The sequence below is a fragment of the Centroberyx affinis genome, unplaced genomic scaffold (genome assembly GCF_046629955.1).
Source record: "Centroberyx affinis isolate AG114_WGS23_722 - 3 ecotype Tasmania unplaced genomic scaffold, CSIRO-AGI_Caff_v1 ptg000379l_1, whole genome shotgun sequence".
Lineage (NCBI taxonomy): Eukaryota > Metazoa > Chordata > Actinopteri > Beryciformes > Berycidae > Centroberyx > Centroberyx affinis.
Window position 1 is genome coordinate 25,206 of NW_027279048.1, and position 14,981 is coordinate 40,186.

General features: G+C 44.8%; 1 protein-coding gene across 1 annotated transcript; it reads right to left on the reverse strand.

Annotated features, from left to right (window-relative positions):
• Positions 1 to 49: 49 nt before the first annotated feature.
• Positions 50 to 12,845, reverse strand: LOC139641492 (bromodomain and PHD finger-containing protein 3-like). Its single transcript, XM_071515908.1, has 12 exons — positions 11,451 to 12,845; positions 11,143 to 11,299; positions 10,712 to 10,843; positions 9,888 to 10,016; positions 7,233 to 7,545; positions 6,376 to 6,669; positions 5,066 to 5,674; positions 4,245 to 4,326; positions 4,045 to 4,133; positions 3,074 to 3,168; positions 2,439 to 2,593; positions 50 to 1,456 (listed from the first exon to the last, which is right to left on the reverse strand). The coding sequence occupies exons 1-12, from the start codon at positions 12,731 to 12,733 to the stop codon at positions 1,273 to 1,275; spliced, it is 3,522 nt and encodes a 1,173-aa protein (XP_071372009.1). The 5' UTR covers positions 12,734 to 12,845; the 3' UTR covers positions 50 to 1,272.
• Between the last annotated feature and the right edge of the window lie 2,136 nt (positions 12,846 to 14,981).

Here is a 14,981-nt window from a genome sequence, read left to right on the forward strand (position 1 = left end):
TAGATGGAAAAAGAAGAATAGAAAGGACAGTATAGTTAAGGAATCCCAAAAGGTTTTTAATAGAGCATTTATTTCCCCATATGAGAAAATACTGATTCAGACAAAGTATTTGGCGAGTAGGTAAAATCTGCAGTTTGTACAAGCTTATAAAGGTGTATTTTTTCCATTCGATAAACTGGGGCTCCGAGGAACACTCAACAATAAATAGAATATTCTGGGTGTTTATAGTGAACATCGGGGTTGGTCAGGACTGAAAGCTCGCCAACGACAGTATAAACCCAACACCTGAAGTCAATATCTGTAAAATGTTGGCTTGGTATGTTTTTAAAACCTCATTCCATTCGTTTTAAATAACAGATTTAATTCTCAGCTTCAACCAATATAACTTTATTTCTATAGTTCTGTCTTCCATAAATAAATTATTTTTCTCTGTATCAAAAAGAGAATTCAAATATAAAGAACAACGGGTCATTGTGTTGTGTGCTCTGAACTCACACACACGGGCTCACACACAGCACAATGAAATTACATCAAAGACAAGCTAAATACACTCTGCAGCAAGTCGGGAATTATTTCTTCCTCCACAAATATACACAGCCTCTCTTTACCCCTTGCGGGTTTGATTGAAATAACGCATTTTAAAACAGCGACATTAAATTAGATTGGGTATGATAATACACATACATATGTACACAAAGTGTGCCTTTACAATATACAAGTGTTTTTTTTTTTTGTAAAAGATTAAAATGTAAAAAGCTATTGTATAAAAGATGGCAGTGATCCATTCATACGTCTTCCATGTTTCATATAAATATGTGAAATCTCTTTTCTGACAATTTGATTCCTTGGCAGTAGCATTATACAAAATAGAGGGGAATTCTTTTACATTTGATCCAGCCGCACAGCTCCAAGCGCGTCGAGTGGAGTAAGCATTTACCTCAAGAAAACAATTAATTAATGCTTACTGACCACAGAGACGCGGGAACTGCAGGGAACTTCTTTCACATCCGGAGCTCCACATCTACTAAATAATGACACGAAGGCATATACCACCGCTCTTTCTGCGAGACACTAGTGGTTTGGTGATGAAGAACTACAGTCCGAGACCCCGTGCTGCCACAACACACTCCTATCACACCACAGTGGGAACACGGCTTACTCTCTACTCGCGCGGGGGGGGGAGACTCTTCTCTCGTCCGTCCCGCCGCTTTAAGACCGAGGAGAAATGCATAGTGGGTAACTATGGGGGGGGGGGGGGCTTACTGTCACCCTCTACAGGTAGTTGGAGGTCATGAAGCCGTGGTCGTGGCTGACGCGGCTCTGGTGGATCATGGCCCGGTCGTAGGCCACCTGGACAGACTTGCGGATGCTGGTCTTCCGGCCCTCCATCATGCGCAGCTTGTCGGCAGTGTCGTCTACACCCAAGGGCGTCACCTTGTCGCGCGGGAGCCACTGCCTGCAGCACAGGAGACACAGACCAGAACGATGAAGGCCTTTGAACAACAGTGCCAATGCCCACTTAGGGGTCCTTTTGTTTTCAAAAACTTTAAAAGGCCTTATTTTATTTTTGTCAAATCCACAAATTTCAAGGATTTTCAAGGCCCATGGAGACCTTGAATAAATCATATTAAGAGAAAAAGGCAGCAGATCCCAAAAATATGTGTAGAAATTATCTTTTTGACTGATCTGACTCCTTTTTGAGAATCTCCTATGGAATTCAGCCCTCATCATGAATATGCAGTCTGTCTTCCCCTAGTACATTCTTCACAGCACTAAATTGGCTGACAAATTTAAGTGACATCAGAACGTCTCAACAAAAAATTCTTCCACTATTTTTCTGTTTCAGGAGGCACAAACCAGAGTAGGGCTGAACAATTAATCGAAATTTTATCGAAATCGCAATATGGCCTACTGCAATTTTCAAATCGCAGGAGGCGCAATATTTGTTAAAGGTGGAATGTGTGTCAAAATACCATTTTAAATGAAATGTTGTGGTGCTGCAGAGATGTCCTGGCCTACACATCATATTCTACAGACTTAAGAAAACATCTTTGTTTGGTGCAGATCCCCGCAAAAATCACACCATAATCATTTTAATACGTTTTTCAATGAAAATGAGAATAATGATGTAAAAATTATCATTCCCTCTAGTATCGCAAATCATATCACAATTGCAATAATCACTCAAAATAATCACAGTTATTTTTTCAAAATCGTTCAGCCCTATACCAGAGTGAGGGATGATACTCCCCAGGATTATTATTGCTTCATATTAGCAAGAAAATAATGAGACTGACTAGGCTAGAGCTTCAAAGGTTAATACTACAAAGACACAAGACTCAGATGTGCGTTACAGCAGTGGCTGTGGAGAAAAGAGAAAATATCCCTACGGGGATGAATGAAGTATCACATTGCATGTCAGTAGGTTCGACCCTCACCATGTCCGCTTGTTGTCGAAGAAGAGCACCAGGTAGAGCCTCTCGCCTGCCTCCTCCTGCCTCTGCTCCCCCAGACGGAGGACATCTTTGGGCGGGACGGGGATGGGAACCCCGTTGTGCAGCAGACCCTCCTCGGGCATCTCTGGGTCGATGACCTGGGGAGAAACGCAAAGTTAGCGCAACGGGTAGCTGGTAGGCAGGCTTTAGGTGCTTATCACAGCTCTCTATACAACATAACATTTAACAGCATACATACTGGCTGTGGGAAACCATTTCAAAATACTACACAAGGGTAAAAGTATTATTGAAAAGGAAACTCAAGGAAAAGAAGAAAGAGGGAATATTTGAATCCTGAAATAAAAATCCCTACCATCTTTCTCCTCAGCTCTTATTATAGTTCTTCTGGTGATATATGAATTTAAGCTTATTCTACTGTTGAACTTTTTTGGCATTTGGATTTATCTGATTCAGAAAAACTTTATCCCAACTGGTAACCTGTTTTCTTATCATTTCAGAAAAAGTGGATTTGGTGAAAGCTGCATATTTAGCAGCTGTGTGCAACTGCCACCTACTGACAGCCTGTTCATGTCATGTGTGATCCTGCTTCAGTAGTCCTAAGAGGAGTAAGGAATTACCAGTGCAGGATAGGAGGGATATCCCCGACACTTGGCCCACACCAGATCTAGAGGCTCCAGCTCCGTCTCATCCTCAGACATTTGGCTGCAGTTGCCTGCATGAAGACAACAGAGGGTCAAATCATCTGAATATGAAGAAAATAAACCGAACCAAATAAGGTCATAACATATTGTACTTTGTAACCCCAAATTAATACTATGCAGAGAGCATATTTGTTTGGCTCTGGTCCACTATCAGCTCTCAGTGTTGGGTGGCAAGATGTTGCTCAGTAGTTACAGTAATATTACTTTTCACAGTAATGAGTAGTGTTATGAATTACTATTTTAAATTTCAGTACTGATAAAATCACCCCCTCTAAATACCAGATTGAAGCTGAATTATCCAAAAATGATATCCCACCTCCATCCACTGATTCATTCAATGTTTGTGCTGTATGACTTTTTATTTTTTAAATCAAAATTTTGTTATCCACATATTCATGATCACTGAATGTTACTTTATGCTTGTGTGGTGTTGTTTTAAAAAAGAACCTTTTTGGATTAAATATTTAAAATGAAAGTACATAACAGTTTTACACGCTGGTATGTCAACTCTTTTCATTCAGTCATTTCAATCTTTTCATCAGCTAATTTCTCAGAACTGCACTCCACCTAGATAGAAACTTATAATTCCAAGCTCAGAAAATGGCAAAACAAGTTGATTTTCCCCAAGAGGAAGCATTCACACTACTTGGATGACAAGGACATTGGACATCATTGGACTACCATATCCTATTTTTTGAAGGTAAGAGAAGATGCAATTTCCAATTCTGGAGTAATGGAAAAGGAATATAATGTATACAGTAATTACTGATCATTAATTTTGAAATGAGTCATGTGTTAATACATTACCCTTTTTTGAATAACAAACCCAACCTCAGCTGCGATCACAACTAATATTCCTGCATAGGATAAAAAAAAAATGTCTGTACCAGTGTAATCTGAGTCTCCATTGACCATCTCCAGGAAGGGAACTTTGGACAGAGCTGGTTTCCCAAGGCTTCGTTTGCGTGGTGAGCTGCTGTAAGACGCCACATTGCAACCATCAACCAGTGACATGAGAAACAGAGTTGGGATGTAATGACAATCACCACGAAAACCAGACAATGAGAACAGATCCACTATGGCTTACATTTCTTTGTGGAGGACCGGGCAGGGGCTGTACTCCAAGTCGGACCCGCCGTCTTTGTGCTTGTTGAACCCATTGGTCAGTCCTGAAAACCAAAGGGAAGCAGTCTCAAAACAGCGGTAATTGAAATGACTAGAGAAAGAGGACAACTGGTTAGAACAGAACAGAATAGAATACATTTTTATTGTCCAACCTAGGCTGGAAAAGGGCACATAAAGAAGTCTTAGGCCATGATCCGATGTGACGCCTTCTCCTCCTGCTCAAACGCAAAGCTCAGCTGTGAGCATCATGAGTAACAGAAAGAACAAAAGCTCAAAGGACGCAAGGAGCATTACATCATTCTCGCTGCTATGCAACACCAAGTTTTACAACAACTGGCAAGCTATCTTAGCTAGTTAACACTAGGGATGATGTTGCTGAACATAAAAACAAGAGAATGCCAAGAGAAAGTTGGCTATAGTTCTGCTTGCTCTTGAAGAAGAGGATGAGGAGCCCCTGGAAACGGAGGATGTAGCTAAAGTTAACGTTACTCACTGGGAAACGGTAGGAGGCTTCTTGCATCCCTCCAGGTGCTGCTAATTTTTTCTCTATCTGACATTGAGTGGCACGGCTGTGACATGCTCAGCTTGAAGTTGAGCATGAGATGGAGACGCATGCCTGCTGCAACCAAACCACTGAAAGGCACAGGCATATTCAAAAACACATCCTATGTGGTCACGGCCTTGGGTAGCCTATTCTAAAATGCCCACCTGAGGGGAGAAGTCAAACTGGGGGTGGAGGGGGGGGGCGCCTTGTCTAATTAACTACCGAGTTAGGCTACTCACCGCTTTCCAGTGTATGCTTCGGTGTCTTTTCCAGCTCGCTGTCTGAGCCGACGTCTCGACTGGGGGTCCAATGTTCAGGCGTAGTGAGGGTGGGGGGTCCTGGGATTTTCTGTGGGGTCTTGGATGGAGTAGAGAAAGGCGTGGAGGATGGGGTGCTGGCCGTGGAGTTTGGTGTTGGAGGGGCGTTGCCTGTATTGTCCTCCTGCGGCCCTTTCCCATTCAGCAAGGGATTGTCTCTCTCTCTGAAGAGCTTCGCTCCATTTTTTGCTTTCTTGAACAATACAGAGGTGCGTCGGCCGACTCCCCCGGTGGTGGGCCGTGGACGGGTGGTGAGTTCCGGCAGACCGTTAGCCACCGCTGGCCCTCCGCTGTGCAAAATGGGAGGTGGCGACGCCGGCTTTTCCTCTGCTTTAGTGCAATTAATGTCCCCCGTGGCGCTGTCGGAGAGCTCGGCACCTAGTTTGAGGCGCTTGCAGGGCCAGCTCGCGGGCCGGGGCTCCCCGGTGATTGGCCGCAGGGTGGGAGGCTCCAGAGGTGCGTCCCCTTGTCGAGGAGGAGGAGCCGGCCCGGTAGGCTCCAGTGTTGGGGGCGAAGTGGATTTGAGGTCCTCTGGAAGATGAGGAGGATAAGTAATTTAAATTCCATTCCAAGAGTTTATTCTAAATGAATGTCCATTTAGTATGTAGTGTGATGCGGTGGTGCAGTATTCACATTGGAGAATGACGTCAATTTGTAATGATTTACGTCAGGCATTCTGGCACAAATACAGCCCTAAACGTTGTTAAGTATTTGTTAAAGGTATGGAACACCTTATCAAGACGAGTGGATCAATAACTTTGCTCTCACAACTGTCAACTGAACGTACACCAGCAACATGGTAACATGGCAGTATTTATGACTTAACTGGCACAAATCACAGGTGTTCAGCTGCCCTCCTCTATGGTAGCTAGATCCTTTCATTTGACTAAACTGGTGTCAGAAGTGGGATGATATGGCATGACTGTACGTGGCCAATGGAGAGTGGTGAGTCCATGAGAGTGATGTATAGAAGGGGTGCAGACATAGAGTGCACTTGGAGAGAGGAGTTGTGAGGCAGCCATGGCTAACGAGACTCTGTGGGCCCCTACTTACTAGACTGTAGACAGTGGGGTGGTTGGGGTTGGTGCGTGGGGGGGACCCTGGCTCAATTACCTGAGGACAATGTTCCGTTAGCTCATGTTCGCAAGTGGTCTCATTGAAAATAGTGGCTTTTAAAGGTACATGCATTGGTAATTTCATACTGTTAAACCGTCAGTGCTTTTATCACCCACCTTTATCAGAAGACGACAGGGCATTGTCCGGCTCGGCGTCTTTCTCGTCGTCTTCCTCCTCCTCGTCGTCGTCGTCGTCTTCTTCTTTGAGGTGTCCGTTGTGGAGGGCGTGGCGGGGGTGCTGGCCCTGCCGGTAGCGGACGTTGTTGATCTCGCGGCGGAGCAGGCGGATGCGTCGGGTTCGGGCGCCGCTGCCTCGCATGGAGGTGACAAAGTCCAGCTTGTCCAGCAGCTCCTTCAGCTGCTCCTCCACCGACATGTGAAGCCGGTTGTCTGGATCCAGCACACTGTCGACTGGGTGGGATGGGGAGGAGTTAGTGTTAGTTAGAGTCTGTGGCTGGCATGCATTTACAACTAGGGTTCGACCAATACTGACATTTTTGGATCAAAGCTGCCATTAGCTGATATATTGTGCCCATGTTCATTATCTTTCTATAAAAAAATGTCAGTGTCTGTGGTTGGACTGCGCTACAGTTCTACATGAGCTGACACACTTGCAGTACCCAAAGTGCTGTTGGCTTAAAAACTGTCATTTTTGCAAAGGTGAGTCAAATGAACCGGTCGTAAATCAATTCACTACTGTCAGACAGTCCAAAAGAATCAAGTTGGTTGTTTCCCACCACATAATGGAGGAGAACTATACTGAGAAAACTGTGACTTCTAAAAATAAGTTTTAACCATCAGCTATTTTTCTCCTTGCCGAATATCAAAAGGGTCTAAAAACAGCACAGCTTTCCAAATCACTGCCTAGAGATATAACTACCTTGAACATTGTTGCATCTCCAGTGCTGCAGACTGTTTATAATCACATGCAGTATCGTCCCCATTTGCTCTCACATACCAACAGTGTAACTTACCGTCTTCCCATGTGCAGGTGTAAAAGTCTCGTTTCTGGGGCGACTCGGGGAGGTGCATGCCGGTGTCCAGGTCCAGGCCAGTGTTGGTGGCTTGCCGTTGGGCGTGACGCAGGATGGCTCCACCCAGGTCCCGTATGCGCAGCGCTGCCCGGTGGAAAACCGTGTCCTTGGCGTTGTAGAGGAGGCAGTTGGCCACCATCAAGTTGAAGTCAACCTCCAGGTCGGCCAAGGAGCGGTAGGCGTGAGCCTCCAGCTTGGAGCGCATAGTGGTAAAGTCCATGGGCTGGCTGATGAACTCCAGGTAGTCTGGGACCTGAGTACATGACACAACACCACATGGGTTAGTGAGTGAAATGGAGACGCAAATGATATTACCTGTCTTAGTGGCATGCATAGGCATAAAATTCACTACGGATAACCTGTTGGCCCAGGGCCAGTAAGTGGTTGACTTGGGCCAGTTCTTCTGGCAAAAAAGTTTCTAGTCTTGTCATTTCTCACCCGATGATAAGCCTGTTATCTTTGACTCTCCTCTAGGTTTTGCTTTTTCTGAACAATCACAGTGGACTGTACCTCAGAGTTAGTCAGAGATCTTTAAGAAGTAGACATGGTGGCGGCGACCTCCAATCACAAAGCGAAAAGAAAAGAGCTGTTTCTTTTATTGTGGAAGCACCCATTTCCTTGGGTTGAACACAATGAATCAATCCTGTACCCTTTATGCCGTTTGTCTGTGATTTGTGGCTAAGGCGGATTGAGCTATCTCATTATCGGCACTGACAGTTGCTGCAAACACACACTGTGGCATGTCATGTGCCAAGAGCCAACAACACCAAGCCTGTATGCTAGCAAAAATGCTAGCTGATAGTGGAGATCGACACTTACCAGCCTCATGAATTTCTACTCTAGGTTTGGTGTTGTTTTTTTCCATGTCACTGCTGGTTACATTTACAGAAACGTTTCTATCAATTGGTTATGAATACAGTAAATGCAACACAGGCCGATTTGAATATTGGAATTTTACTGATTTGTTACAAATCATGAATTTCAAATGTATTCACAATCAATCATTTATTTATGTTTTTGTAGATTTTTCAGTTATTTTGCTGCTGTATATTATGAACATTTTGTAATTACTTCAATTTCTGAAAAAGTGTATTTTCATTTCTGCCTGCTAAGCCTGTGAAAACATGCAAGGTGCAAGTAGATCTATGACATACTGGACAAGTGGAAAAAATTGTTAAGGTTGAACGCTGTATAGTTCTAATGTTTGTCTCCGTCATGACATCCTACGATACGATAAGTCTTTATTGTCTGATTGCTCAGAAATGTGTCCCTTCTTCCCATGCAAGTACAGCTTCACATACAGCATGACAGACCCATAACAAGTAGGAAATAGAACAATCGATCCCATACATCAGTACATCCCATACATCAGGCCTATTCAATTGGCGGCCCGCGGGCCAACTCCGGCCCGCCAATCAAGTCTCACCGCCCCGCCAATCAGTTCTGTTTACAAATAAATTCAATTTGAAACCTGAAGAAAAAAAAATCACAATAAATAAAAAACAATAAATCCTTCAAACCAGCAGAGCGCTCCTGTGTACTGTAAACTAGATTCTGTTCTACATACTCGGGTAGGTGCAGTGTTGCCAACTTGGCGACTTTGTCGCTAGACTTAGTGACTTTTCAGACCCCCTTGGCGACTTTATTTCTCAGAAGCGACTAGCAACAAATCTGGCGACTTTTTTTGACCATGGGAAGCAATGTTAATGTGTTGAATCCCAAAGCATTTGGCAATAAATTGGTATGGCTGATGCCGGTTTTCTCTACTTGCTTGTCTAATCCAGAGAGGTCTGATGATCACAGCGTAGCTCCCTCCCTCTGCTGAGAGCAGGGACTGTAGGATAGGGTCCACTTGTAATTGCTACCGGTGTACGCCGAAACTGGCCCGGGTGGGCGGAGTCAGCGGCGTGCATAACAAGTGCAGCAGTATATATTGATATGCAAATTATCGTATGACATCATCAGTGTCACTATCAACGCTGAAGAAAAGAAAAGTTGATGCCGAAAATTGGCAATTCAACAGCTACTGGACTGAGAAATATGTGTAAATAAAGAAAATGAAATTAAGCACATGGCCTAATTACTTAAAGAATGCCTATTTATTTTCTTTTTTAATTTATGATTAGGCTACTTTTGCAATATAGCGAAATAAAAGTTTTGAAAATGTGGTGGCCCGTTGTGTCAAGTGTACATACATAATGAAATATCCGGCCCCCGGGCCCTTAGCTTTCTGACAATGTGGCCCCCCGAACAATATAATTGAATAGCCCTGCCATACATCATTTGAATATTCTTGATCATACAGACTTTACCACAGTAGAACCTGCAAGAGAAAAAGCTCCCCAAACCAGATTCTACATTTCATTACATCCTGAGCTACAACAGCCAGCCAAGCAACATTCGGACAAACCACTGACCATCATAAACATAAACATTAAAGGCTACATGTCGACTGTTCACAATGTTAAGTACAGGATGCTTCCCTGCATCAGAGTAATCTCATATATAAACCATGTAATGAAATAGCTTGCATCAAATTGAGACCAGGCGGTATGCTTCCTGTACCAGTGTTATTATAATAGTGAAATGCCTTACCTCCTTGATATTGACCGGCTCTGCAAAGATCTGGGCCGTGTCCTTCTCCTGTAGTTGGTCCATAGTGGAACGAAGCAGCACCAGCATTGGGGTCAACTGCATCTCTAGAGTCGCCTGGTGAACTTTGACCTGCGGGGGTCATATGATGAGAGGGAGAGTGAAAAAGTCTGAGGGGCAGGCTAAGAATAGAGTTCTCATCCAAACTATTCAAAATTACAACACTACACTTGATTACACTGCATACTCAGATACTGCAATACATGTAGCTTCCATATTAGGGCTGGGCGGTATACCAAAAATGTATTTGTATGACAATGTGTGTTTGCAACTGTGGTGGCTAATTCATGTGGGACAAATATTTTAGTTACTAGACTGAGATAGCAAAGCAGTTTGGCCAATACTAATGACACTGATGTCAGTGACCCTAATGGAGAATGCAATATTTGTGCACCAAGGTAAAGAATATCGTCGTTTCATTTATTGTTATCAAGGTAAATGTGCCAAGCCCTATTCCATATTCTTCATTTTTTAATGAAGGACACATTTTCTGGTTTGGAACTGATAGCACTACCAAGATGTGAAACTCATTTGGATGTAATTGCTCAGACAAATAGTATGCAAGTCTGGACACAGTTGTTCAATATTACTGATTCAAATCCACTGCAACTTCAGCAGCAAAACCATAATTAGGCCTAGGCCTATATATGAATTATTAGCTTCAGTCATATTCAAAACGTACATGTATGGTCACATTTTCAAATAACAAGCATAAATATAAAGCACAGTCAGCCTCCTAGTATGTGAGATTTATCCTTGCATGTTACCTGTTCTCGTTTGAGTTTCTCCCTCTTGCGGATGAGCTCCACCAGTAGCCTGGCTCTTTCCAGGTCATGCCGAAGCTTCTGCCAATACCTCAGTGCTTCTCTTGCGGCAGAAACCTTCTCATCCACCTCAGGCTAAAAAATACAACGGATACCCACAAGCACACATTATCACACCATTAGACAAATAAATACTACTAAGGCAAACATAAATTGTTGCAGACTTTTTTAGCCAATGCATTTTTTGGAGATAAGAATGTTCTTGTAGCTTTGTTTTTCCAATTTTTATCTCTGCTACTCTGCAAACATGTAGCCCAAAGTAGGACTGGCTCATATTGGCCAGCTTCAATCCAAAAATATTGGCATTGGCCTTCAAAAAACCTGTATCAGTCAAAACCTAGTCCAAAGCCTGTGGTAATGTTTCCTGTCCTGACCTGTTCAGTATTCCTTTGGGATTGGACGTTACAGTGCAAACGCCGGACCAGCGGCACGCCGTTCCTTGACTGGCGCTTCAGTAACCAGTAGCTGTGCAGCCTCTGCATGAACTGGTTTTTCCTCTGGAAGAGGATTCCTTTGCAGATGGTATTCAGCCTGTACAACAGAGAGAGAGATACAGGTTGGTCTCATCATCTACAGATTAACTGACATCAGTTTAAACAGCTCCACTAAAGAAAAATGTGTTTTGTATGTGTCTTACATGTGTGCATCCTTTGATTTTATTCAGGTACAAAGCAAATCATACCTTTGTGTGGGTATCTGAGGCACTATGACGAGTGGTGAAGCAGGGCGTGCTGCTGCCTCTGCGCTCTTCTTCCCTTTCCTTTTACCCTGCGTGGCATCGCTCTTCCTGCCTCGTTTCGGCGTTGCGGGAACCTCAGTGTAGGCACTGCGTCCCCTGCTAGCCCTCCCCCTGCCGCCCACCACTCTTCCTCCGCTCTCCTCCTCGTCCGAGACGGTCTCTTGGCCTGGCGGCGAATGGGCTTCGCAGAATGCCGTCTTCTTAACAGAGAACGTGGTCCCGTTGACGTTTGTCTCTCGCACCGGGTCGATCTTCATGAAGAGGCCAGCACGCTGGGCGCAGGTGACGTGGAAGGCAGTGTAACAGTTGGCCTTGTGGCACTGGATGGATGCGCCACGACCCTTCTGCTTGCACAGGTAGCAGGTCAGTTTCCAGCGGGCGGGGGGGATGTTACCGACCCCTTCCACCGGCTCCAGAAACACCGTGTTGGCGAAGCAGACCTCGGGGATCCAGATAGCACAGACCACATGCGCCCAGCGCCCGTCACTCGTCTGTTTGAAGGCGCCGCCGCGGTTTGGACAGAGCACGCAGTCGACGGGTTTCTGAGGAGACTGGAGGCAGCAGCGGCACAGCCACTGGCCCTCGGGGATGTAGGGAACTCCATAACACTCCTGGTGCACGGCCAGGTTGCAGGAGTCGCAGAAGAGGATGACGTTGCTGTTGAGACACTCGTCATCCAGGCACACGCAGCAGAAGGCATCGTCGTCGATAGCGCTCTGGGAGGGCGCCCGGCTGCGGGCCTCCCGGTACGCCTCCTCCTCCAGCCGGTCCACCAGGAGCTCAAAGGTGTCTGCCGAGACAGCCGAGTGACCCTCTGACGTCCGGCCGGTGTTAACCATCTCCAGCCAGGCGATGTCCTCTTCGTCCATGTCGTATTCCGCCTCGGCCTCCTGCTCCTCTGCCGAGCGTTCGATGTAGCGGTAGTAGGCTGTGGGCAGAGGAGGTGCCTCGACCGGCTTGAAAGTCTCTAGCACGCGAAACTTAGGTTCAGGGAGGGTCATGTGGTGATGGTGCGATGAGTTTAACTTGTCCGGTGTTTGTGAATGAGAATTGGGGCAGTGGTTCTGGGAGGATGGGGGCGATCTGACAGAGGAATATTTGGATTCTTTCCTGCGGCCTCGGGGTGTGGTGGCTTTGCGTACAGGGTGGGCACTGCTGGCGGGAGGGGATAGCTGCTCACTGTTCTCCTTGTTGCTGTTACACTCAGAAATGTCCTGGGCCATCATCTCATCTTCAGTGATGACTGCCAGGGGGTCCAGGATGGAGATGCGGTGGAGCCTGCCATCAAGGTCCACCTCCACCACCTTCTGGGCCTGGGCATAGGTCAGGGTCTCTCTGCTGGGAGATGCTTTGAGGCTGTAGGGGGAAGGGGAGCGCTGGCGGGCTCCCCCGCGCCCGCCGACCACCCCATCAGATTTCCTGCCACCAGCTCCAGCTCCAGCTCCAGCTCCAGCTCCAGCTCCACCTCCCCCGGCCAGCTGGCCTCTTCGGCGTGGCTTCCTCATAGGCCTCCGACCACGCTTTCCCTCCTGCTGGTTTAAAAAGTTTAATAAAAGACAAAATTGTTATGTGACAACGATACACGCATACAGTACATTTCCCATTGCTAGTGTAACCATTTTGCTGTAATTATTTGCTTTTATTATCTAATGTACTAACTGTTTGTCTTATTCTTATCTAGATTTATTCTCCGCTGCTTCAACAAATTAATTTCCCAAAAGGAATCATTAGTTTCATCTCTTCTACATCAATTAACAATTTCAGGAAAGAATTTAGTGTAAACAAAGACTTTTGTCTTTTTTTTGGAACACTCAGTGAAGCTAATTTGACATAAATATGTCTCAATAAAAGATGTTCCATATGCATCACTGTATGGCAATGCGTATTGTTTTGAATAATGAAATCATTACAGTAATGAGCCAAAATTAATGCCATCACTGTGAAAATGTCAGAAAAACTGATCCAGAAAGCTCTGAATCAAATCCGGTTACAAGTCTCGAGAGGCTAAAAGAATTATAAAGTTTCGTTGACACATACACTCAAAAAATACCCAGACCACAGTTGCGTGGGTTATATTTTTCTGCTCCATGTTACGGGGCAGGGTTATGGTCGTGGTAACTGTAGTGTAAACATTCCTTCACACACTTTCTCGCAAACGAAACTGCCTCACACCAAATACCTAACTGCATCATAATTCAGTGTGATGACAGCTGGCCTACTGTCAAATTGTGGATTGGTATCCACAGCCAAAACATACATGGACAGTGAAGACAAATGATCAGTGTTATTCACGACTTTATCTCATAAAACTGTTGGCAACTACTATCAAGTCTAGCCACAACACACCGGGCTCATCCAATCACGTTCCGCGGAATTTTGACTGATCCACCCCGGAGCCAATCGTCGTCCAGAATGCCACCGCCTCTACAGATCAGTGTCCTTATTTTGAGAGTAAAATGTCAGCCATATTTACAGTTTTAAAACATTGTTAAAAGCTCCTCTCCTATTTACATCATGACAGCAGCTTTAGATTTTTGTAACAACTGTTCAACGTATATATTCAGGATGAGAAATTAACAGTGTTGCGATAGTATACTCTGTCGTAAAAGTACAGAGACAAGTAACGATACCGGCTAGCCTGCTAACTTTGCAGATGGATAGCACAAACGTTAGCTAGATATCATGCTTTGGCGTTGACAAGGCGGCAGAGCAATTCCAACCGTTGCTGGCTGAAATGCAGTAAAAAGTCATGAACTATTCTGCCATTCATAGATATGAGGTTGTAAACTGAAACCGTCTTACCTGTTATGTTACGTGACTGACACAGGTACCTCGACAGCCTGTCTAAAGCCGCTTTAACAGTAATGGTTGCCTGGCCAGTAGCCTCACTAGCAATACTCCCAAAGCTAGCAGCTACCGCTAGCCAGCTCCACTCCTTGGCCGTTTAAGCCGGTATATTTCACTGTTTTAGAGCGCGTCCGTTTCTTCACAGCACGGCGGTTGGGAAACGGGCAATCACCACAAAATACTAACTCAGAACATGAGTGCTATAAACGCCCCAACTCAGTCTGAGAAACAGCTTGTTGTCGACCCAGTTTTGTGAGAGGGATAAATGCTAGCCTCAGCTAGCTGGCTAGCTATTTGGAGCCCTGAATGTGCGCTAATATTTTCAGTTGATGTTAGCCAAAGTAAAAACATACGACTTCCGGGCAAATCTTTCAAAATAAAACCCTTAACGAATATTGTTTTAATAATACAAAGGAAGTAGGCATACCAAAGAGAAAAAATAATTATGTTAATATCAATTTCACGCTGTAACAGCCATACATGCCTAGGCTAGGTGCTGTATACAGGAGCCTACAGGACGGACAAAAATACAACATACTATTTACTATACTAATCATACGTGTTGTAATTGTCACATATGTTTTCCATTTGCTGTATTCTTGTTTATAGTCTAGTTTGTATTTATAT

Excerpts from the sequence above, each read along its gene's own strand:
- LOC139641492 (XM_071515908.1), bottom strand. The coding sequence starts at position 12,733 with ATGATGGCCCAGGACATTTCTGAGTGTAACAGCAACAAGGAGAACAGT. Across the intron at positions 4,327-5,065 it reads GAAGCATACACTGGAAAGCG|GACTGACCAATGGGTTCAAC; the intron begins GTGAGTAGCCTA and ends TTTGGTTTTCAG. Across the intron at positions 2,594-3,073 it reads ATCCCTCCTATCCTGCACTG|GTCATCGACCCAGAGATGCC; the intron begins GTAATTCCTTAC and ends GTTTCTCCCCAG.